This window comes from Rhipicephalus sanguineus, chromosome 5, assembly GCF_013339695.2.
Source record: "Rhipicephalus sanguineus isolate Rsan-2018 chromosome 5, BIME_Rsan_1.4, whole genome shotgun sequence".
NCBI lineage: Eukaryota > Metazoa > Arthropoda > Arachnida > Ixodida > Ixodidae > Rhipicephalus > Rhipicephalus sanguineus.
This window is the reverse complement of record NC_051180.1, coordinates 176936167-176960082: the sequence shown is the minus strand read 5'-3', so window position 1 is coordinate 176960082 and position 23916 is coordinate 176936167. Positions and strand designations below refer to the sequence as shown.

At 47.0% G+C, this 23916-nt stretch overlaps 1 protein-coding gene across 1 annotated transcript; it reads left to right on the top strand.

Moving 5' to 3' along the window:
* The first annotated feature begins 720 nt into the window (after positions 1-720).
* LOC125758480 (basic phospholipase A2 PA-5-like) lies at positions 721-23534 on the top strand. The gene is made up of 3 exons (XM_049415792.1): positions 721-1016; positions 19963-20072; positions 21875-23534. Exons 1-3 carry the CDS (start codon positions 733-735, stop codon positions 22042-22044), a joined length of 564 nt encoding a protein of 187 aa, XP_049271749.1. The 5' UTR covers positions 721-732; the 3' UTR covers positions 22045-23534.
* Positions 23535-23916: the final 382 nt, after the last annotated feature.

Sequence of the window (23916 nt, the reverse complement as noted above, 5' to 3'; positions counted from 1 at the left end):
TCAAGCGTCGGAACCATAATTGATAACAAGCTTTTCCACAGAGCAGTAGTTAGCAGCCTATTACAAGGAGAATTATCCTGCTACCCGAACTCGCTGCAATCGTCTGCTTTGTATATGCTTCTCGTAACAATTCCCCTCTTCGATGTCATTTGGACCTGGGGTATTAGTATAAGTAATAATAAAATAAAAATAGAAGAAATACTTAGTACAGTCCTTGATGGAAGATGAATGGCCTCATAGATTGCGAAAAAATCGAGCGTGAGAAGGCACTTCTTCGAGGATCGTAATCAACAATCATTAAGGGGTCATATATTGCCTGCAAATATTAAGAGACCGCTTTTACCCCACCCAGGACACGTATAATATACCTTAGCTAGCATACTAAAGATACAACCCACATGCGTAATAATACATTCGGGCAATGTGCGAATATTTGCAAAATATTATGGACAATGACGTTTGTCTCCCGCACCAACGTGATAAGTTATGTCATACGAGTTACTGGCGATCAGGTGTCCAAGATTACTCTTGCTGCTCGTTTTTTCCCGTTAGAGATGTTTGCTGTCAAGCTTATACGGTTCGCTGATCCCTGCATATATCATTGAAGCAGAAAGGTTTACGCTGTCATATTCAACAACCCACACGGATTCAGCCTAATTGAAACCTTAGGGACTCGCCAACACATCAAATACACGCTGTCCTTGCACCACAACCGCAGGTTTGCTGTCGGCGATGAACGAGCGCAGGGCGCTCAACCGGCGTCGGTCCGAGTCCGGTGGCAGCGGCCGGCTGCTCAAGAAGCAAGCCGCCATGTTCCGCCACGAGAGCCTTCTGTCCAGGGTGCCTGAGGACGACAAGGGCGAGCGGCACCGCGCGGGGGCGCGGGCTCGGCGCAGCATCGTCCAGTTGGCCAGCATGCTCAAGTGCGTGTCTGGCTGCAACCCACTCAGCTACCGAGGCTACGGCTGCTTCTGCGGCTACATGGGCGACGGGACGCCCGTCGACCATATCGACAGGTACGTCTCCATAGGCGCCGAGGCACTTCAGTTTAGAACTATTGGTGCGCACTAAACGAGGACAACAAAAAAATGGCGAAGCTTGCACTAAGTCACTCAAGGCCTGAAACAGCAAAACTGGACGATTCTGAAGTCTAATGCGGTTGCTTGTAGGCTGCTGCTAGGCATTATCTAGCTGATGCTAGGTTGTTTCTAGGTTGCTTCTAGTTTGTTTGTAGGCTTTATCTAAGTGACGCTAGGTTGTTTCTAGGTTACTTCTAGGTTGTTTCCAGGCTTTAGCTAGGTGATGCTAGGTTCTTTCTAGTTAGTTGCTAGGCCTTTGTCTAGGTGATGCTAGGTTGCTTCTAGGTAGCTGCTAGGCTCTTAGCTCTGTTGTTTTCTTCGTCGCTTCTAGGTCGTTGCTGGGCTTTAGCTAGCTGTTGTGGGATTGTTTCTAGGTTATTGGCTGCTTTTTTTTAGACTTCAGAATCGGCCAGCTTCTCTGCCTCAAGCCTTGCACGACTTAGTGCAAGCTTAGCCATTTTTCTCTTTCTCTTTCTTTCTATAGCTTTCTTTCTCTCTTTCTATTTCTTTTTCTCTTTCTCTCTCTCTCTTTCACGTGTTTCACGTGCTCCACTTCACCGAACAGAGTTTTCGCTTGAGACTCGCACCTGCTGTACTCGGTAATAGGGCTTGCCCAACTCCTGTAGCACATACCCTCTTGAGGAGTTTTGTACGACGGAGCACAAGTTACCGATAGTCTAAACAGCTTCAATATAAAGAAATAAAGAGAAAGAGAAGCAGCTTCACTATAAAGAGAGGCCATCTTGGCGCGCCTCTCATTGGTAAGCCCTTTCCCCGGAGCCTCACCCTCGCCCCTCTCGGCAAGGCGCCGCCTCATCTTTCCGCCAGGCATCTCTCGGCACGGCGCAGCCCTCTCCCTTCCTAATGAGCCTCACTCCCACCACGCCGCAAAGCATTACTCCGGCGCCGGCGAAGGGTCAAATAAGAAAAAACTCACAGAGTCCCTTCATGCATTCACTTAAGACGACTCCAAGGCGAAAGCCATCTTCTATTTCTTCGCAGTCGATGTGTTGATGCTGCCCCGTCACCCTTCGAAAGCTTTCTGCAGCTAACGTGGTTTTGCACTGCCTCCAAGATCGATGGCACCTCACCTGGTTTTGCATTGCCTCCGTGATCGGACCACCTTTGGCCAAGCTACGATGTCGTGTGATGACGTCATCATGTGACGTTACGTCGCAGTGACGTCATGGGGACGTCACAATGACATCAGAAGTTTTGGCGATCTTTGACGTAATCGTGACGCCATATGGTGACGTTCTGACGTGATGATGTTTTTTTTGCATCGCTCGTCCCCGACGCCGCGGGACGCCGACACCGACGGTCAAATTTCGCGTTTGATGAGGCATCTAAGGCTTTTTATTTTATTTTATTTACAAATACTGCTGTCTCAGTTATTGAGACATAGCAGGAGTGGATACAGATGTTCAGCACAATGGAAAAAAATACAATTTAACAAAATACGTGATTTCGCAACTCTTTTTCAAATTGCTGAGCATCGAGTCTGCGCAGAGACCCATCAAGCTCATTCCATAGATCCACGGTTAAAAGGATCCACGCTGTTAAAAGGACCACGTAGAGCAGCCCTTTTTGTGTTGTCCTCGTTTAGTGTGCGCAAACAGTTCCACAATCAAGTAACTTTTCTTGGACAACGAAGGAAAGGCTACGGGGGCGGAGCTACTGCACATGTACTGCTCCACGAAGTAGTCCGGTTCGGCGCGCGTTTCGAATTTAGTTTTGGTTTGCAACCTGCCGTATCTCCTGTGACGGCCGTTTGATTATTCGAGTGGCCGCCACAGGCTTAGGAAGCCATTTGATAGTGAAATTTGTCACAAGCTCCTTCGGCGAGCAGTCGGAAAAGCTGTAGGGTTACGAGCGCTCACCTGAAGACGAAGACGCCATTTTGACTGTGAGGCGCACGTAAAAGGTGCGACGTTTTCACACGCGCAAAAACACGAAATGAAGCTGCATAAAGTAAAACAAGTATAAATATCTCCTTGCTGCATGCTGAACCTCTTTTCAAGCAGCGTCCCGTAGAAAATAAAGTAATGTTTTTTTTTTTCTTCTCACGCAGAAAACACGGATGCAATTCTAGGACTGTATTCTTCAGCGGTAGCACACGCGTACTTCGGCTCTGTAGCCTTCCCTTCATTGCCAAGAAAAGTTGTCCGCGAGTATAGCCAGCCTTTCCGTTTCACTGCAAGGCACTTGTTGCCTCGCTCCATGCACACTTTCCGAAACAGCAATTGTTTGCTAAAAGTGGTTGGTTATATTCAGTCTACAGTGCACCACTTCGTTTTAATTCAACTAATCGGTAGACCGTCACGTTACTGTAAGGGGGGGCGAAGAAAACTTCGATCTCGTTCTTTAGTTTTTTGCAGGCTTGGCATTATGACTCGCTTACTTTGCTTACTTCCTGTTTGCGCAACTTTAGTTACGTGGAGCACATTGCGTCTATTCACATACAGTCAAACCCGCATATATCGAACTAGCGACAAAGAAACGGGAATTAGTTCGATATATCCTATAATTTGACCAATGGCGTAGCCAGAGGGAGGGGGTTGTTTCGTGCCACCCCCCCCCCCCCCCCGAAATATTTCAATATTGCATGTATATATATGCACACATACAAACTCACGCACGAACATGCATAAATGCTGGTCGAACCCACCCACCATAAAAAATTTCTGGCTATGCCCTTGAATTCGACATAAAACATTTAAAGAATATGCCCAATTTTCGATGCGAATTTTGGTGCGATAGTTGACTTTACGGCACAGCTTTGCCATAATGCAAGGAAGGAAGTTTCAAGGTAATATGCGGAGATTTTTTTTTAACAGCGAAGCTCTTGTCTCTCGCTGAAGTTTGTGCGGTGTCACCAGAAAAACATCATCACAAACAGGCACGCGCTCTATTCGTCCTCTTCTTTATCGTCCTCGTCGTCATCTTCTGCTTCGCTCCCAAAACACAAGCGCCGATTTCTCAGGCGCGGGACGCAATAACTCTGATGGGCGGGACAACAAGTACAGAGAGAGAGAGAGAGAAATAAAGATAGACAAAGAAAGAAATTCTAGGGGAAACAATTTCTTCGCGAGGCGAGATTCGAACCCGCGTACACACCATCCGAAAGCGAGTGTCTTAACAACTCGGGTATCCAGGCACGCTAGCAGAGCATTGCATAGCCTTGTATAGTACAGTATAGCAACGGGGTGGGAAAGGAAAGTGAGGGAGAGGAGGGCTGATGTGAGGCTGAGGAGGAGGGAAAGGAGAAGAGGAGAGAGTAAAACATACCATAAAAAAAAGAGAAACACAGAAACAGAGAGAACGAAAGGCAGAAAGAAAAAGATGGAGAGAAAGAAATAGAATTGTAGAGCGCGCGCAGGAGGAACCGAGAGCTACAACATCTGGTTAGGAACTGTTTATTCGTTTCCCAAAAGCGCGAGCAGGCGCGAAGGGCGATGCGAAAGGGAAAGAGGAGAAATAGGAGAGAAGGAGCGCGGTTCGAGTTGTCCCCTCTTCCCCGCGCCCCCGGACCGGCGGCGGCGGCCTAGCAAGAGAGTTTTTATATTGTTTCCCTGCGATGCCGCAGGCGCCGAGTTTCGGGGCGCGACGTAAGAGGATGCGCTACAGAATCAAAGAAAGAGAGAGAAAGATATAGAGATCGAGAGAAAGAAATCAATAGATGAAGCGAGAATTGCAGAGATAGAGAGAAAGAAATTAAACATCGAGAAACATAGAAAGACCGAGAAAGAGAAAGAAAGAGAGAAAGGGAAATAGGAGGTGAGGGTGCGGAGGAGGGTAACGCTACCAGCTCCGCTGCTACCTCAGTCTTGGCATCACTAGTGCGGAGTAGAGCACTGCACGGGCTCGGGCCTACCCGAAAACCCGAGCCCGGCCCGGCCCGTGGGCCGGGCCGGGCCGGGTAAAGTAGTTTTCACGGCGGGCCCGGGCCGGGCTCGGGCCTGGAGCTCCGGGCTTAGGGCCGGGCCCGGGTTTGAGGTGGCGGGCTCGGGTCGGGCCGGGCTTAGACTTTGCTCAGTTCTTAAAGGGACACTAAAGAGAAACACTGAATCGGTTTAGGCTGATAAAGTGTACTATGAGAACTCGAATGTCATTAATTTCATCATTATAAGTTTATTTATAGCGGAAAAAATCTATGTCAAAGTTCTATTTTTAAATTTGGCTCCGAAATCTCTGCGTGGCCCGTCATGGATTTCAAAGTGTATTAGTCGTATTTTGGCGTCATTCGCTCAACAAAATTTTCTGAAATTTGGCATGTTGATGTATGTATGACCCCCTCTGAGGTCAATGTACTTCATTTTTGCCGATTAGGAACTACGTAGGCCCCAGTAGACGCCGTCGGAATCTATGACGTCACGGCGCTTGCTGCGCGAATTTCAAGGTGGCGTCACTACCCGCATTTTCTATTTGCTCGTTTTCTCGCTTACCAAGAGTCTTGTCGCGGCGAGCGTGATTTTGGAATTTTAAAAGGGTAATTTTCTGATAATACACAAATCGTTTTTTCTATTTAGTTTCCCGTTAAGTTTATAACACATACGCTGTGCATGCACGTATGTTCCACATTTTATCTTGAAAAAAAAAAACGTTTTTTTTTGGGGGGGGGGGGGGGGGGGGGGCAGGCTATTTGAAGAAGTTTTCTGAGGGTCAAGTAATGAATTACTCTTGCTTCTTGCATATGGGGCTACCTGATTTATCTGAAATGGGCGAGCTAAAAGTAAATAGACGAGACGCTTATATTTATAACATCTCTGTATTCCGTGCTTTAGTAGGTGCATTCACTATTATTTTATATCTCAAATGTTATTTTGTAATCGCCACAATATATGTGATATAATAAACTTATAGGTGTACCTTTTCATCGCAAGAACGGTCACAGAGCTCCAAAGTGGAAAAAAATTCGGCAGATCCCACGTACCATGGGAGTCGCTGTTATGCGAAGCATGCGGCGGGAAGGTGACTGTGGCGTAACTTCTTTTACTGAGCGACACGTTGCAAAATGACGCTAAAGATTTGTATATAGTTTATACGCACACATATATAAGTTGAAGAGCCGCATATGTGTTATATAACCAGTTGTTTACGGTTAAGTAACGCTGCCAATGACAACGTGGGTATAATCAACACCAGAAGCGGTAAGCTGATATGTTGTGCTTATACGTGTCCCGAGAACGCACGCTCGTATCACGAACCCGTGTGCATGTGTGCAAGAAGTTCTTGACAGTTCTTGAACAAGGGCATCATCACCGCGATCAGTGAGCACCAGCGGCTGGTCATGACTTGTTATACGATACGGTCGTGATCGCGGTGACGAGGGGTCCATGTGTAGTGAAGTATGAGGTATAGTGCAGCTGTTGGAAGCCGTGGATGCCTCGGTCATTTCGTCGACAAACTGTCTGTCGACAGAGCCGGCGACATGTCGGATCCTGAAGCCACCCTTCGCGTTGGTAGGCCGTGGAGGCTGGCAGGCCTCGATAGTGCTACGTAGACCAACATCAGTGGATGGTGTTTGTCGTATTCGTAGACTACCTGGGCGTATGTGGCCTACGTAGCCTAGTCTACAAAGCGGCTGTCAATCAATCTGGCATCATCCTCGGTCAGCATGAGGCCATCGACCAGCCTCGTAAGAAATGAAAATGATACTGCGTCGTTCTGGTGGACGAGCTGCACTTTGCGGTGCGGTGATATGGGTATCATATGTAACTTTCGTTAATGAATTCCTCCGGGGTCGAGCAATGCTTCAATATAGCTTGCTGGATCATAGGAAAACAAACGTAACGTTTATTAGACTGCTATAAAAGCGGAGCCAACACTGGAACTACAGACGTTAACCTGATACGACGCCTGTATCGTAGGAGTACACATCTTAGGAGTGTCATGTAGTGTTTATCGCTTTCTTGTAAAATTAAATAGCCAGCACCACAACCACAATTGACGTTGCACCGATATTACGCCTGCCTAGGCTGTTTTTCCAAACCACTTTATAGACCTGGCGTGGCTCAGTGGTAGAATACCTGATTGCCACGCAGAATGCTTGCGTTCGATTCCTGCTGGGACCTAATTTTCATTCTTTCCATTCGTTGAGTCAACGCTGCCGATGTTGGTTTTCCTTACCGCTCTCGCATTTAAGTTGCCAATGTCGGTTCGCGAACGTTCCTGGGTAAATATAAACTGTCAATCACCTGTGGCGCATACCCGTACCCCGCGGCCCATGGTAAACGGGTATGTGCCACACGTGTCTAGTGGAAAGGGTTTGACGACGTACGCGACAGGATTTTAGCGTTATTCATGTCAAGACCCGGCAGTCATATTCGTCAAATCCTCTTACCCTCCCATGCAAATTTTGGTGCACACCAAGTTAAGGAGGCGATCATGAGAGCACCCAGACGTAGGCGGCTAGATAGATAGATAGATAGATAGATAGATAGATAGATACGTAGATAGAAACGCTCAAAGTGCCAGAGGTTCGCTAAGAAATGCTTCGCATTTAAAACGTTTTTGGAAGTCCCAGCCCTTCACTAAAATGTAAGGACATGCGCGGGGTATTGCTACACAGAATCCCTATAAAGACCCATTCTTTTTTCCTTCACGGCTCCCAGTGGTCATGTGACGCGAGATAGATATGCATAGCCTGCTTTGTGTGCCCACATTGTTAACGTCTCAGCTTTCGTCTTGTTACACTATATCAGGTTTGTCGAACTCACCTCAGCTAACGGGCCGCATTCACGAAAATTTACTCCCGCCAGGGCCAAGACAGTGACGAAGGTACGAGCGGGGATCGGGGGGACAAAATGTCTGCTCACGTTGCCATTTGAAGGAAGACCTTTCCCATATCTCATATATGGGTCATTACTGAACGGGATTTGGCGGCAGCATTCCAACAACATATAGATACCTATCTCCAAATAGACTAAAATCTGGCCGCCGATTCTGAAGTGTAGTTTTGTTTCATGGTTATGTGTCAACACACGGTGACCGCAGGGGGTGCCTCACGAAAAAAAAAAGAATCTTTAGACCTGTCATGCCTGTGTAGCTCCAGAACGTATATAAAAAAAGAATGGGATGAATACAGTAGCGAGAGATCAGCGGGCCGCATGCAGCCCGAGAGAGCTACATAATACTGCCGCAACAGAGTTGAAATGTGCAGGATTAGCATAGGTCCACCGTACCGGCTGATGTCCCCCTTACGTCGAACCACATGCATCCAATGAGTAAGCGTCGAGAAGCTTATTCGCGCCTTTATTACCAAACTGGAACGAACCCCGAAAATAGACCGAAATCGCTTCGTCCATCTCCAGCCAGTCCTACCCGCGTAGCCCAATGGCCACCTTCTGCCGGTACAACATCGTTAGGAAGGCATACGCCCATTAGAACGTGAAAAAAAAAAACAGCATAATGCAAACCGTGCATAACATACACTGCTGAGAACTAAGAAGCCCTCAAGGAGGAGTTTTAAACATAATATTGAAGAGTGGCACGTTGTTCGGAAACGAGAGAAATGAAGGGATCAGGTGGACAGCTACTATATTCATTCTGCAGAGGTCCACAAATATATCCTAAATTTGTCCAGTGGTGGAAGGTAAGAACGGCTGCTGACGCCTTCACAATCCGCAAGGCAAATGTGCGCCCCTGCGGCTAGCGCAAGCGGCGCAAAAAACTTTAGCGCGGCTGGATATGTGATGCAACAGCGCATGGCGTGCTTGAAGCCGGAATCTCTTCATAATTTTATTTTTGGGAGAATAACACGTGACAAAATAAACTATAAACTATGCCACAGAAAAAAAAAATCTGTACTAGCAGTGGTGTGATATATGAAAATTATGCCTTGATAAATAGTTTTTTTTTCTCCCTTTGGGCTGCTTATATACGTATCACTAAAAGTACGCCTGGTGCACGCGGTTCGTTAAAATTTTTATCTATGATACTGTATTTACAACGAAGGTAATAAATATGGCTTTTTTTCGTCTATTTCTCTTGCTGTGGCAAGGCGCACGCTGAAAACAGGCGCTACTTCTCCAGAAGAGTGCGCGATTCACTTCTTCGTTACAGCATGCTTTAAATTTCAATAGAGCGTGCAATAAAAACAAATATTGCGCTCCCTATTTACACTGAGCTAACTTTGTCAATCACTTTCTGTCAATATCTCCTACAAAACGCTCTTGGTGACCCTAATTGTATTTGCAGAAAAAGATAGGCGCCCGAACAAACGTTCATCGTACCCCCGCTCAGCTACATGTTTCCACCGTGAGCCGCTTTTTGCAAGAAATTACCGTAGGTTAAAGTATATTGTTAGCGAAACATGCACGAACAAAGAGTAGAGATTTGTCACTTGAAACGTCTTCCTGTCGATTCCATGTACGGGCAACACCACCTAGATTATTCGCTCGGGCCCCTGTCGGGCCCGATCTGCGGTCGGGTCGGGCCGGGCCGGGTAAGCGAAAAATTTTCTCGGGTTCGGCCGGGCCCGGGCCTCGCTTTGAGTCACCGGGCCGGGTACGGGCGGGTAAACTTCAACGAGATCCGGGCCCGGGCCGGGCCCGGGCCGAGAATCACGGCCCGTGCAGTGCTCTAGTGCGGAGCTTCCCTACATTTTTTTTCCCGCGGTTTCTAGTTGTGGGTGCATGTTACTTGCATTGGCGGGTTATACGTGAGAAAATACAGTATCGGGATGTATACAGTGTCTGAACATCTTCGTATGCAGCTGTACGTAGTCGTCATGCGCCGGAAGCCTCTATCTACCTGGGCCCTAATGTTAGTCGTGTTTTTCGATATCATGATTTAGAGTTCACGTGTGAGTGCCGCGTCACAGTACATACGGCAAAAATTATTGATTTCCCTGACAAGACGTTCTGCGCAGAGTTGGTACTTGCTTTACAAGTTTTTCTTGTTTGTTTGCTTTTTCTTTCAGGGAACCCTGGTGTTCCTCTAAATAAAATCGGCAGATCCCACGCGTTGTAGGAATCAGTTTCATGCGAAGCAGTCAGTGAGTACTTCTATGCTGTATTTTATGAGCCAAGCGTTACGAGGTCGATCGCCGTGTTTCTGTAAGTGTGGTAGCTGTGTGCACATCGTGGGCTTACCAGGTACGTCGACAACACTGGCGTTTAAAGGGTAGCTTATGGTGCGACGTAACGTCAGCTCTCACGTTAGAGTTACATGCGCCAGTACTATAGAAACTAAGGGCACTTTATAGTGCAATCATGCGAATATCATACGTAACTTTCGTTAATGTATTCCTCCGGAGTCGAGAAATGCTTCCACATAGCTTGCTGAATCGTAGGCATAGAAATGTAATTTTTATTAGACTGCTATAAAAGCGGAGCCAAAGCTGTAACCACAGACGTTAAGCTGATAAGAGGCCTGTATCGTAGCAGTACATATTGCCACGCGCGCTTCTTTTGCTCTGTTCATGTAACTGGTGCGTTAAACGTGTAATCGCTGTCTTGCGCAAACCGCGCCCGAATGGCTGGGAACCATCCAGACTGTTTCAGAATCGTCTTATAGGCTTGAGCGCGCAAACGCGAACAGTTAAGTTCATTCTGGAACTAATGCGGCCACCAGCGATAAAGCTCGAATGTTCGGTGCCGCGTGTATAAATGCAGACGCGCCTTACCGCACAGCAGACTACCGACGGCCGACGCTCTGTTCGCTGCTATTAGTGTACAGTGTATATTGTTGTAGGTTGACTTTCCGTTTCACGGCCACAAGTTCGGCCAAATAGTTTCATTTTGGACACGCCAGCTGCTGCCTTCGTCAGCGTCACGACCACGTGACAATATGTAGCGTTTATTGCTTTCTTGTAAAATTAGATAGCTAGCACCACAACCACAATTGTCATTGCACTGACATTACGCCTGCACAGGCTGTTTTTCCAAACCGGTTTATAGACCTGGCGTGGCTCTGTGGTAGAATACCTTATTGCCACGCAAAATGCTTACGTTCGATTCCTGCTAGGATCCAAATATTTATTCTTTCCATTCATTGGGTCAACGCTACCGATGTCAATTTTGCTTAACGCTCTCGCATTTAAATTACCAATGTCTGTTCTTGCCGTTACTGGGTAGATATAAACTGTCAATCACCTGTGGCGCATACTCGTACACCGTGGCCCCTGGTAAACAGCTATGACCCACACGTGTCTGCAGGAAAGGGTTTGACGACGTACGCGACAGGATTTACACGTTATTCATGTCATGACCAGGCAGTCATATTTGTCAAATCCTCTCACCCTCCCATACCAAGTTTGGTCTACACCCAGTTAAGGAGGCGCGAATGAGAGCACCCAGACGTAGGCAGATAGATAGATAGATAGATAGATAGATAGATAGATAGATAGATAGATAGATAGATAGATAGATAGATAGATAGATAGATAGATAGATAGATAGATAGATAGATAGATAGATAGATAGATAGAAACGCTCAAAGTGCCAAATGTTCGCTAAGAAATGCTTCGCATTTAATACTTATAAGTTCGGGCTTGTTCATGCGAGTATCTCTGTCCACTCGTTTCAGTTTCGTGCTTCAAGAGTAATCATAAATAACCAACTACTCCGAAGCCTCGCTTAAACATATGAAGCTCGCTGAGCGCCTACCTACCCGAAATTATATTTAAAAATCGTGCTCCGATGTTCGTAGAGAATAAGACCACACCATCAAACAGGAAGTGTTCTCTTCGTAACTGCGTGGGAAATAGAAGGCATAAATGTAGGGTAGCGATAACGGGTAGTATCGATGACCGAAATATTGGGGCGCCGCATTTCGGGGCCACTAGATCATAAGATTCTGCCTGTGGAGCGCACCGCCGTGAAACGGATGAGGTTCAAGGTGCCGGCACGCGTCTTTGCGAGACCAGTTAGCCGTCCTTTGTAGCCACCACTGAGGAAGCAATGGGCATTAAGGTGATATTCGGTCTGCATACATCCCCCGGGCTGTGTCCGTAGTCGCTAAAGTTACGGGCGGACACCTGTCCAAGCGACGCAGAGCAGCTATTAATAAATTGTTCTCGACTGTTCAAGTTTACTTGCAAGCCTTTGTTCTTATTCATTTTGCAGTAATGGGCTGATTCCTGTCGGCCATAGAAAGCTATCGCTTTAACATAAAGAAACATTAATGTACAGGCTGTTTCACACATAGCGGAAAACTCGGAGCCCGTTGCAATGCTCTCCTAGTTTTCCCTTAAGTGTGAAACAACATGTACAGTGGTCTATTCTTAAGTACGTCTAAGTACGATTCACGTAAGTTACACTGCCGCTTATTATATTTCAAGTAAGCGATGCTGGACTGAGTGGACTTGGTCTTTAGAAAGCTCCCCTTGATGAGCAATCGATAACTGTTCAAAATGAACCTCTTTTCAATAGTCTCTTCAGATAGTTTTCCAGATACATAAGATATGCTACCTTTCAAGGTCACCACTGCCCTAGTTTACGTGCTATTCTTAATAGTTTAAACGCCTCTGGTGCACGTCTCGCCTATCCTCACGTAACATGAGTAAATAGAGAAACAGCACACGAAGGCGTCGACCCTGTGTCGTTTAGAACCCTCAGTATTATCGAATTTTACTACCCCCCACCCCACCCCCTTTTTTTTACAGAATTGCGGCAAGACGTTGAAGCACTTTATGATCAACTTACCGAATGCCGCAAGCCGCAGTGAGGAGGCACTGTTTTTTTTTTTTTTTTTGTATAAGGCACACAGCTGTACGATGTTTTGATGCCGCCACCGCGCTGCGGAACGAAATAACTGAGAAAAGAGGGCTTCTCCACACAATAAGAGTTATAACGGAGAAGCCAACTTCAAATAACGAGAGACCAAGCAGATCAAGTTCATTAATTATCCACATGTTTCGGAATGAACATTTTAGACTCATGCAGCTCTCACCAGCTCCATTTTTTACCTTACATATCACATTGTGTTTTATATTCTAGTGCCAATACAAACCAAGGCCAACCAGAGCAACCAGCGCATTTCTCATCTCAGTCGGCGTTATTTTTCGTGCGGTTAACGTCGCGCATTTGTACCAACATTTCCGACTTCTTAGTGAGAAAATGGTGCCCCCTGGTTTACATCCTGAGCATGTCCCTTCCTTGCCACGGTCTTGAACCACTTTTCCAGGTAATCATCGACTGACCTCAGTATCGCACTTTATTACCTCACGGATCGGTCACCGCAAATATTTTTCCAATCCATCAAGAACGAGCGGTGTTACAGGGATTTGTCGCACGCTTTGCTTTCTCTCCTCTTCCGAAAAGACAGGGCGTGCAAACACGGACACAAGAAAGAAGTCAGGACACCACAAACGCCGACTAACAACTGAAGGGACGCACAACGGCTGAAAAGAAAGAAGGCACGAAAACTTATCTGCGCATGCCCATGCAACATGCGAACCTATCAATCCGGCACGCGTGGCGGTCTACGTGAAAGATAACTGTTAAGGCATTTGATTTCATCTTTATGCAAGTTAATCGACGGTTGGCTCACGCATGCGCTACCACTATTCTCGATATGCCATGCTTCAATCATCAGGCGCGTTTCTTCATTTCTATGCCGGTACAACATTGCGCATTCATCAAATTTTGGCGTGCACTTACAATCTCGACAATGTAAAGATAGATTAGAAGGTGAGCCTCCTGTTAGTGATCTCTTATGTTCCAGCAATCTCTGGTTGATGCATCGGCCCGTCTGTCCTACGTAGAAGCGGCCGCAGCTGAAAGGGATCTTATACACCACACTCGTACGGCAATCAGTGAATTTGTTGGTGTGTTTTACTAAACATATATCGGTCCGCTTCTTGTCTTTTACTCCCTCATTCTTCCTCTGCACAGCGGCACAAATCTTACCTAGCTTATTGGCAGCCGTGAAAACAACATTAACGCCGTATCTAGTTCCTACTTTCTTAGCCTGTGAGATACGCGATGAATGTACGGTACACCTACGACACGTTTCTTCCTATCGCTTTCTGCAACCATGCTCGGGCTTAACACAATAGACTTCTTTAAACGTTCAGCGACCGTGGCCACGGCATCACGAGGATACCCTACATCTAAAAGACGTGTAACCTGTGCGTTAAAGCTATCACTCATTTTGTGCTCACACGACTTGGTGAGGGCTGACTTAAGGCAAGACATGGCGATGCCGTTTTTTACAACCTTCGAGTGCTATTTTGTAATTATGCCGGACATTTTGTTCTCAGAAAAAGCATTAACAGCCGTAGAAAAGAATTTTAGGATGGTAAAACTTAAGCCATCGGTAGTTAGGCAACGTGCTGTTGACCTTTTGTTAAGACATAATCTTGAGAGAATAGCTTGTAATGTCAAGAAGGCTAAATCACTTACTTTAGAATTGTTTTTTTCAGCCAAAACACATAAGAACGAGATTCCGTTTCGAGCAATCGTTTCAGAGCAAGGCACCTGGCAAGTCGCTGTATCTAGTTATTTGCAGAACTGCTTAACCTCTTTGAGTTTTTCTGACCCTTTTCGTAGGCGTAATTCTCAGGCGCTAGTTCAGTTCCTCTCAGAGAAGAACCCCGGCTGTTGTAAGGCTTTCAGTATGGATATTGAAGACCTATATTATTCTTTACCGCATAAGGACTTGTTAAAATGTGTTAATGAATGTATTAACGAACAAGAGCACCAGACGGTTTTCACCGAAAAATGTGGTGTTTCTACCGGGGCATTTCTAGAAATCCTATCCATGTATTTAAAGTCGACGCTGGTAGGTTGGAAGGAAGGCGTTTATGTGCAGAAATCAGGGATATGTATTGGTTCTAAAGTTGCTCCGGTTCTTAGTGGTTTATACCTTAGCAAGATTGACAATCTTTTGGAAGGCGCCTTAGGTAATTCGGTTATTAAGATTTTTCGTTATGTGGACGATTACTTGATTTTTTGTAGTGGTGAGGACTTTGAAAAGGTGGTAACTTCCGTGAGCGAAAAATTTGAAATAAATGGAGGAGGGCTGAGCTTTACTAAAGAGGTGCCTCAGAATAAGGGAATACAATTTCTAGACATTCCTTAACGTTCCAGAAGAACCACGTGTTTGGCAGTATTCTCCTAGATCTTCGAAACCGCTGTTAAATTTTTCGTCGAAGCACTCGAAGGTTGTAAAAAACGGCATCGCCATGTCTTGCCTTAAGTCAGCCCTCACCAAGTCGTGTGAGCACAAAATGAGTGATAGCTTTAACGCACAGGTTACACGTCTTTTAGATGTAGGGTATCCTCGTGATGCCGTGGCCACGGTCGCTGAACGTTTAAAGAAGTCTATTGTGTTAAGCCCGAGCATGGTTGCAGAAAGCGATAGGAAGAAACGTGTCGTAGGTATACCGTACATTCATCGCGTATCTCACAGGCCTAAAGAAAGTAGGAACTAGATACGGCGTTATGTTGTTTTCACGGCTGCCAATAAGCTAGGTAAGATTTGTGCCGCTGTGCAGATGAAGAATGAGGGAGTAAAAGACAAGAAGCGGACCGATATATGTTTAGTAAAACACACCAACAAATTCACTTGATTGCCGTACGAGTGTGGTGGTATAAGATCCCTTTCAGCTGCGGCCGCTTCTACGTAGGACAGACGGGCCGTGCATCAACCAGAGATTGCTGGAACATAAGAGATCACTAACAGGAGGCTCACCTTCTAATCTATCTTTACATTGTCGAGATTGTAAGTGCACGCCAAAATTGATGAATGCGCAATGTTGTACCGGCATAGAAATGAAGAAACGCGCCTGATGATTGAAGCATGGCATATCGAGAATAGTGGTAGCGCATGCGTGAGCCACCGTCGATTAACTTGCATAAGATGAAATCAAATGCCTTAACAGTTATCTTTCACGTAGACCGCCACGCGTGCCGGATTGATAGGTTCGCATGTTGCATGGGCATGCGCAGATAAGTTTTCGTGCCTTCTTTCTTTTCAGCCGTTGTGCGTCCCTTCAGTTGTTAGTCGGCGTTTGTGGTGTCCTGACTTCTTTCTTGTGTCCGTGTTTGCACGCCCTGTCTTTTCAGAATGAATACTTACCAACTAGCTCAGCTCTCTGTTATTCTCTCTTCTCTCGTCCCGACGAGAGCGCTGGAAGCTACACAGGGAGGGGTGGCACGGGGGCAAGAAGCTACGTCCCGCGCGCTCATGACCTTGAGCGCGGCTCTTTAAACGCGATTGCTCTCTCCAGCAGTGATTCTGGTGCAAGCTAATGTCGCTACTGTGTAATTTTAGCACACTACAGAGCGCGGCGCCGGCACGTGGCGGCACCTCGTGGCAAGAAGTGCATCTGATCTAAACGCCGCTTTTGGTTTATGCCAGCTAACAGTCCATAGCAGCAATCTTCTATTTGACGAAATATTTGCTGCATGACGGCCCTCCGAAAAAGAGTCAGGACGGGCCTCTGTATGAAGGGAGGGCGCCTGAGAAAGTGGCAACTTCACGCTCCGCTCGCGAACTCTCCTTGCCTCGCACGACTGCGAGATTTGGCTGCGCTGTTCGCAGCAGCCTCTGCTTTCCGCTGTATGTGTTTCTTCATCAAGCACAAGGACTAACACATAAACCCATACATAATATTTGAGTCAGGACGTGTACGTGTGAATTATTGTACCTATTGTGCTCCACTACTTGTGTACATATGAACTTATTTTACCTATTTGAACTTTCATGCGGTGTTCGAGTGTGCTGTGTTTGCACGACTTATGTTCGACTGTACAACACTTATTATTTTTCACTACATATTTTGTCTGTTAAACGAGATGGAGTAGCCGGTGCCGCCATAATAGCGCAAACCTCTCCTATTCGTCATTTCAGTTTTAAAAAATAAAAGCCTTGCTGCCCAGTAGTTAAATTGAAGAATTCAAGGGCGAAATCATGACTGCGCCGGACGGAGTTCGAGGAATTGACGCGCCGTGGTGAGCATGGCACTAGCATAAAATAAGAATGTCTTTTAGCACTGTGGAACAGTCTAGGATTGCTTCAGTGCTCTTCGTTCGTTGAGCAGGTACACTTAGGCTGTAGCGCTTAACTTCAGCCAAGAGACTTAGACTTCAAAAGAGAAAATCTTTGTGGCATCAACATTTGCTAGCGTCTGTACGTGCTCCATGACCGCGTGTTGTCTATATTATCTGAAGTTCTGAACGTAAAAAAGCTCTGAAAGAATAGCATTTACAAGATGAGCATTGTTGCCCAGATCTTCGAAACAGCACACTTAAGCGGCCAGAACTGTGGTAACAATTTCTTGCACAAGGTCAGCTGTCAACAAAATTAATGAATTTTCACCATTTATTTTGTGAGCAATTGTACAAATGTGCTTGGCAGATATTTTTGCAGCGGAGCTGTTAAAGGGGCACTGACACGAATATTTTCAGTTGTCGTTTTTCTGCGTCACATGAAAGGTCAAGCCCTCAAGAGCCTAGAAGAGGTAGTGCTAAGCGCGAGTGCGCCCTGAAAAAGTAATTACAGTATGTTTTTAAAAGCTAGTTTCGGTTCCTACTGTACCCTGACGTCACAACACAGTATGAGCTTCTCGTCACGTGCTCGCACAATATATAGTGACGTTTCCACGGCTGCTCTGCACCGTGGCTCCGTTGGGCACGCACAAACGGCCATTTTGGAAGTTTTGGTGACGCACAAGCGGCCATCTTGGAAGCTTTGGTACCTAACGTCATCACAACTAGCCAGACTGCTGCGTGAAGTCACCAGAATTTGTACTGTAGCCTGACGTCAAGCTAGTGCCGATGTCAGTAGGTGCGCCATGGAAACATTGACTTTAATAGCAAATTAAAATATCTTATAAGCATTTGCTGAGCTTGACACTTGCTCAGAGCCGTCTCTGCATACAGGAGATTTGTATGACAGAGTAAACTCGCCTTCGAAAAAAAGGTGTCAGTACCCCTTTAAGCTCTTCGTTATGCAGAGCCGACAGAAAACCATCATCATGAATCGGCACGCGCTTTCTTCGTCCTCTTCCTCGTCTTCTGCTTCGCTCCCAGAACACGTGAGCCGATTTGTACGGTGTGGTATGCAATAAATCTGATGGGCGAGAGGACGAGTACAGAGAGAGAGAGAAAGAGATAAAAAGAAAGAGAGAAATAGAGAGAAAGGTAAGAATTAAGGACAGAAAGAGATGAAAAGACAGAGAAAAAGAGAGCGAAGGGGATAGAAAGAAACAGACAAAAGAGATTGAAAAAAGAGAGAGCAAGACAGAAGAGAAAGAGAGAGAATCAAAGAAAGAAATACAGGGAGAGAGAGAAAGAAATAGAAGAAGGAGAAAGACAGAAATTGAAATAAACAAAGACGAAAAAAGAGATAGAAAAAACTGAGAGAAGGAAAGGAAGAAAGAAAGATAAAACCGAGGAGAAGCAAGGAAGGCCAGCCAGCTCCGCACTTCCTTCAGGCACCACTACTGCGAAGCTGCCTTGATTTTTTTTTCCCCTCTCATTGCAGCCACGTCCCCGGAAAAGCAGGCAGCTACATTTCCATGTCACATTTTTTGCCCATGCATTCATTTAATTTTATTGGATCTTTTTAAACTACTCCAAGCGCTACAAGAGATGGCCCCAAAAGACACACGCCACAAGGACGTTTTCTACTGTAAAAAACCTGCTTCAGATAGTGCTCATATAAAGCAGCATCGGTTTACAATTTGAAGATAGAAATACAGTTGTGTGCGTCACAGAAAGATAGAATAAGTACACCTTTTGATACCGAAAGTGAAAAAGTTGGCCGCGTATCTGCGTGCTTCGCTGCAAATGTCGTCTAAAGACGATAGAAGAGGCGCTGCGTGAGATATGGACGCCATCTGGCAAAACGTCGGGAAACATGAGTGCTGTGTTGCGGGCTGGTAGACCCGGCGCAGCAGCAGGCGAAGACCGGCGGTGACCAACGCGACCAGCGGGGACGCCAGGCAGCCCGAACACGCGGTTTGGTGCGAAGCGCCGAAGCAGAAGAAACGTCCGCACTGAACGAGTACTCTCCACACACTTTTATTTACACGTCGCCTGGGTAAAACAGGAATGTCAGAGCGGCGCCCCATGGCATTCGTACAGTGCAATACTGAACCGAAACCGAAACACAACAATGAGCTCGTGCAGAGGGCACGGAGGAAGGCAAGTTTCAGCGCAGAGTCGCATTTTCAGCGCAGCTTAAGAATCTAGGGTCTGTAGAATTACGTATATATGTATTTTCTATTAAAGGAACACACCACCTAATACTTACCTAGTGATGTTGCGCCTCAGATATGCGTAATGTTTGCTTTTTGATCGACAATGTACACAAGTATGAACCTAGTCAGCCGTTCAAGATGGCTGGCCCTTGGGGAAATGGTTCAACTTTGGCCGGGAGGCTGAATCGAGTGACGTGCCGACAAACAGAAAGACAGACCAAAATTTCCCCGTTTAAGTATCCCAAGAAAGACTATCGTCTTTAAAAGTTGGCCACCGTTGCCGCGTGCCAGACCAGCTGGCCAGACATAACGAAAAACACGGAACGATGAAGACCAGTGCGACGGCTTCGTGTGACCGACGATGCGAGGCGTCGTCCACGGTTTCTTGAAAATGCTGAAGGCGATGGCGTGGTATTTTGCTCATATCCGCTATCATATCATACGTAGTATCTCGTCAGAGCCTTAGGTGATATTCAAAAAGTTTTAATTAACAAGGTAGATAGTTGCCAACATCGAATTCAGAGCTCCGACAACATCATTTCGCAACCAATTTAACTGAAGTGAAATTTGATGTAGCAGGAGATGCCTTAAAGCGCCTGTTTTCCTAGTGATGTCACTACGAGCCTCACACTCAGTGCGCAATAGTCACAGTGAACTATGGATGGTTCTTTGTTTGTTTTCGTTTATACAGCCCCTTGAGTGTGTACACGTGCCTGTTATATGTCGCAGCTGCTGCCTGGAACACGACTGGTGCTACTCGCAGTCCCCGTGCTCCAAGCTGTCCCTGTACCTGCTGCCCTACGACTGGCACTGCCTGACGCCCGGACTGGCGCACTGCGGTCAGGCGCACTTCTTGTTCCCTCTGTGCGCCCATCTTGCTCAAAACACCCGTATGGTGGCGAAGTGGTGACGCGCCAACGCGTCTCTAGTGCGCCGCGTTCTCGGAAGATCTCTGAACCAGTTCAACGGAAATATGCTTGGTCAGGCGTAATTAAAGAGACATAAAGGTATAATTCTGATCATCGACCAATTCAAAGGGTAATTGGGATATATATATATATATATCTTGGCGGAGGAAACAAGTAGTGTATCAAAGACGCCGTGATGATTGTGTCTGAAAAATGTCCCGCAAGTAGTGTGGTTTAGTGTTGTACTACTACGATCAAGGGCGCGGATGGAATTTCTGATCGCTTTGTGCGCATTGCGATAAGGGCGAAGTCCACAAAACGCCTGCGTATTTGAAATACCTGAGGATTAGGTGCACGCTGAAAAACCTTACGTGCTCAAAAATTATCTCAGAGCCCCCCATTACAGCGTGCCTCATAATCATATCGTGGTTTCGATACGCACAACTCCACAGTTTAATCTGTAAATGTCTGCAAAATATTACCCGGCGTCCGTCATGAAGACGGCGAAAAATTGGTCAGAGTTCTGCTGCTGCAGTGAGGGTACGCTCCTCCTCCCCCTACACTAAGCAAGACCCCAGCTGCTCCTATCTCCGCTATTACAAAATCATGTTAAATATTACCAGCAGGCCCGCGAGGCGGCGGTGAGGCAAGGCCTCGATGTCCCCACGTGGGAGACCTAAAGCCCAGTCGGCGAAAGCTCTGCCGGACCATCAATAAAGTTGTTACCAACCAAAGTTACGATGCTTCCCGGACGGCAAGTAGTATCTTGCGGTCGATAAACGAAATTCTTGAAAAAAAGCGTAGACTACAAGACAACTTCCTGCGTAGATTGCTCTGACCAAAGGTTTAACAAGAACAGAAAATTGGGCGAATTGGATTAGGTTCGTGGTTAACAGCGCAAAAGGGTGCGGACAACGAGGAAAACACCGCTCGTGTCCTTTCTTCTCCTCTTTGTCCTCGTCCTTTTGAACTGTTCACCATGACACTAGAAGATTGGCAACTGTTCGCCATTTACTGCGCTCTATATGAATATGGGCCCCTGTGCGTGCAAACAAAGCAATCTATTGTAAATGCAGCGCAAACACAAACAGAAACACACACGGCGTCTTGCAGCGTCTTGTCTTTTCAGGTAATACCGGCATCGTTGTTGCTAGACCAGCTACACTATTCCGATACAAGGACACGAACAAGCGTTTTACAGAGCTCGTTCGTTCCTTACCATATGCCCGCAGAGACCCGTTTCGGTCGAGTTTGGGCATACACTGCCAATACGCGCGCGGTCGTTTTGATCTGACCTTGGGAAGCCAGCTAACCACCCTCAGTCAGGCCCGGCGAGCCAATGTGGAGAGCGGGGCCGTGGAAGAGTAGGCCCCGCCCGCGGTAATCCACCTGCTGTGTTGGTTAATTACCGTTTATTCTCTCTCTCTCTACCTACATACAGCTTATATCTGATATGTATTTTAGAAGAACGTCTTGCTGGACGAGTTGGTGCATGTCTATTGTGGGAATCGTTGCGCATGCAGTCGTACGAACACAGGATAAACTATGCGGACAGAAAGAGCGCTCTTTCTGTCCGCATAGTTTTTCCTCTGCTCGTCCGACTGTATGTGCAACGATTCCCACCATAGTCTGATATGTATACCCATCTCGCCGCTCTTTCTTTAATATTGAATATGGGCAAGTAAGGTCTCAGTGTCCTCAACGTGCGCTTTTTGTGTCTCCGTCGTTTGCAGCGCACCCGTCATCGCTGAGCCCACACGCCCACTGCGGTCAGCAGCTGTGCCAGTGCGACATAGAGTTCGCCAACTGCGTCAGCCGCTACCCATGCCCTCGCCGGAGAGCATCGTGTCAGCACAGCAAGTTCGCTGCGTTCCACGGATTTCTGCACGGCAAGAAGAGATAGCAATTAACGAGCCCTGCCCCTCTCCATTGGGGGCAGGGTGCCGACCGATACAACAATGGACTGCTGTACGCGCGGGGGCCAACGCCCACTGCCCTGCTGGTGCCTCCACATCTGCGGCCACACAGCCCTACGCCACACAAGAGACGAAAGGTCAAAGGTCGCCGGCCTCCCGGTCATCCGTCGGCCCGTAGACCTGGCTGGAGGTACAAGAGGCCCCGGCAAGGCTCGACCCCCTGGACTTCCATGTGGTTCCCGACTTCCCCTTCCGTTGCCGCAAACAAAACGTTCTACGGCAAATCGCGACCATACGCCGGTGACAAGAAGGCGCCGGCAGAGCTGCCGGCGAAGACGGAAGACAAGAGGTCCACACAGATCGCGATAGTTGATCCTCGAGAACTGCTCTCCTTACCGGCGAATATCAGTGTGGTCCCACCTGTAACGCCGGGGCCGCAGTACGAGTTGCACGTGAGCGATGCCGTCAGCGCAGACACTGTCACGTTGAAAGGTAATTCGGAGGAACCGTCCACTGCGTTCCCCGAGACGCTTGTATCTTCCAGTACAAGCATCGTGACGTCGAGTGACGTTGGAAGGGACAGTGGCTCAACGGAGTTGACGTCACCGGCTCCACAGAGGCGAACAGCTGTGAGAGAGGCTGCGAGTGACCGTCAGGCGACGTTTATTAGGAAGAAAGCGCCACTGTACGCCTCTCACTCGCCTGGAACCGGCTTTTTCCTGGAAGCTAAACTAACAAAGTACCCAAAGCGAAGCGCGCAAAACGTACCAACGACGCAGGTGCCCGAGCACAACCAAGACCATCAGACTTCGAGCGCGACTCCGGTCCTGCCTTCGAAGGACATCGCAAGTGCACTACCTCAGATTCAGTCGACAGTTGCGACTCCCACTTCTTTCGAACTTCCTCTCAGTACCACACGACGTGCTGAGCACACAAGTGCGGTGGCTCTCTACACACAGTTCCCTGTTGCCGTACAAAGTTCTGGCGACGTATCGTCATCAGATGAACCAAGACCTGAAGGTCTCTCTGGTAACGCCAGTGAGCAAATCACTGAGCCTTACGAACAGCCAACGGTGAGAAAGCAACTAGGCGCTCACAGTGCTGAAACAAAGCCTAGTCCACGCTGAATCACTGTCAGTGACCGTCTGACTTTTCTGAAATGTGTGATCGGTTTGCTTGCAGTGGCGTGCACTGGGCGAGGTGTAATTGACATTGAGAGGTAAGAACATGGTGGCTTTTTTGTTCTTAAATGGACGGTTCACCTTCGAAGACCCGTGTACAAAACTGTATTTTTTTTTCTGCAGTGAGTGCGTGTTTATGTTACATGGCTGAAAAGCAAAACGAGGACCAGTCTACTTGCCAACCTGTGTATCCTGCACTGTTATGCGACGCAGACATTAATGTCGTACTGTGTTAATTATTTTAATGCTTCACGAGTTGAGTATATTTCATTATTAAATGTTACTGATCCGTTTCATTCACTTGGTGGCACTTACTAAAGTTACCAACCCGTTTTATGCACTTTGCGAGATTTCTTTTTTCCCAGGAGCCATGACTGTAGTCGTAGCTCAACTACGGCCTCTCGAAGAGAAGTGCCTACAATGTCGCCGTTCCAATGCAGTGACCTGGCGCCTGGCTTATTGTTATTGTGGTGGCCCATTGTACTGGCCAAATCAAGTAGTTGCCACAAATAAAAACAGACGAAGTTATTTAATGATTTTGATTTTGTCGGAAATAAAGAATGCCGATTGACATCTACTGGGAAGGTTAGGGCCCACGCTAGCAGCTCTTGTGTCATACAGGCTTCGCGCTTTTCACGATTACTGTGTGGGCGCAGGAGACAAAGTAGTGGATGCGTT